Here is a 1852-nt window from a genome sequence, read left to right as displayed (position 1 = left end):
TATATATATATATATATATATGTATATCTATCTATCTATCTATCTATCTATCTATCTATCTATCTATCTATCTATATGTCTGTCTATCTGTCTATCTGTGTATATATCTATCTATCTATCTGTGTGTACGTATGTATATATATATATATATATATACACACATTTTTTCTATATATATACACACTATATATATATGTATGTATGTTTGTATGTATGTGTGTATGTATATATGCCCATATATATATATATATATATATATAAATTTAAAGAATGGAGTAAACGCAAATTATAACTGCATACTTTTATTCCGACATATGTTTCGAAGAATTACAATTTATGCGATCCATAGGAATCGGTGATGTTAAAAATGTAAACTTCTCCTCAGGGAAATGTATGGTAACCAGCTTAAACGTAAGACATTATAACCGATACCCTGGTATCTATTAACCAATTTATTTTATCTGAGTTATTTATTACTAGGAGAAAATAAATACATATAATAAAAAATATATATATATGGTTTAAACCTTTGCAGTACTCAATAAATATTGTTGTTGCTTTAGTTGACATTTCCCGAATGCAAGACTGAATGTTTACAATACAATTCTAATTCTACGACGCATCTGTATTTTGCAACTGAAATAGCCATAGCTATTTAGCTATTGAAGTCACAAATTGAATCCTTCTTTATTGCAACATTTCTATGATAAATATAAGCCTCACTCATGATATATATTTTGTTTATATATGTGGATATATATTATGATATATTTGTTATTTATTCAAAGATGAAAAACAGCGTAAAAGTGGTAAAAAACAGGCTAAAAGAATGGCAAAAGTAAGTATAAAAAAATACTATTCCTTTACAAATCTTAGAACTGTATTAGAAATTATTACTAACACTAACAGAAACACTGCCCTCTGGGTGGTTTTCTGTTGGTCACTAAATAATAAATTTACACATGAGGTGCGGGTGTGGCTGTGTGGTAAGAAGATGGCAAGCTGGCAGAATCGGTAGCACGCCGGGCGAATAGCTTAGCGGTGTTTCGGCCGTCGCTACTTTCTGAGTTCAAATTCCGCCGAGGTCAACTTTGCCTTTCATCCTTTCGGGGTCGATTAAATAAGTACCAGTTACACACTGGGTTCGATATATTCGATTTAATCCGTCTGTCTGTCCTTGTTTGTCCCACCATATGGCACTTTGGGCAAGTGTTATTTTTTATTTATTTACCTTGAAAAACCATTTATAGATACAGGATGGGCTTCTTTCAGTTTCTGTCTACCAAATGCACTCACAAGGCTTGCCCAAGGTGCCATGCAGTGGGACTGAACCTGGAACCACACAGCCACTCCTGCACCTATCTTAAATGTCTTATTTTTATATTATTCATGCTTAATATTCAAATTTAATTTCTCTCTCTCTCCTCTCTCTCTCTCTCTCTCTCTCTCTCTCTTGCTCTCTCTCTCTTGCATCTTTCTTTGTCACCCCTCTCTCTCTTTCTGACTTTCTCTCTCACTCTCTCTTGCACACACTCTCTCACCCTCTCTCTCTTGCTCTCTTGCTCTCATCCTCTCTCTCTCTCTCTCTCTCTCTTGCCCTCTCTTTCACGCACACACACATTGTCTCATTCTCGCTCTCCTTCACAGGTACGTGCCATTCTACCAATCATGGAACCAGAGAAGCATGTCATCAAAACAGAAGAAACCGAAGTAAGTTCAAATAAGAAAAGGTGGTTTCCTTTTCAATCATGAGAAGAGTATGTGTGTGTGTGTACTTGCACATGTGTACATATGAATACATTTATGTATATCTACATATACATTATATATATATATATATATATATATATAT

General features: G+C 33.8%; 1 protein-coding gene across 2 annotated transcripts in view; it reads left to right on the top strand.

Moving 5' to 3' along the window:
- The window catches only part of LOC106872670 (trichohyalin), a 67248-nt gene that overhangs the window by 36651 nt on the left and 28745 nt on the right, over nt 1-1852 (top strand). For both annotated transcript variants that reach the window (XR_008266538.1, XM_014919779.2), the window contains exons 11-12: nt 789-838; nt 1648-1710. Coding sequence is in view for 1 of the 2 variants with exons in the window: in XM_014919779.2 (XP_014775265.2) it covers nt 789-838; nt 1648-1710 (113 nt within the window). In the remaining variant the exon portion in view is untranslated. The remainder of the gene's footprint in view (nt 1-788; nt 839-1647; nt 1711-1852) is intronic.

Source organism: Octopus bimaculoides, chromosome 22 (genome assembly GCF_001194135.2).
Source record: "Octopus bimaculoides isolate UCB-OBI-ISO-001 chromosome 22, ASM119413v2, whole genome shotgun sequence".
In the NCBI taxonomy this organism is placed as follows: Eukaryota; Metazoa; Mollusca; class Cephalopoda; order Octopoda; family Octopodidae; genus Octopus; species Octopus bimaculoides.
The sequence above is the reverse complement of the archived record's forward strand: the minus strand, read 5'-3'. Positions and strand labels throughout refer to the sequence as shown.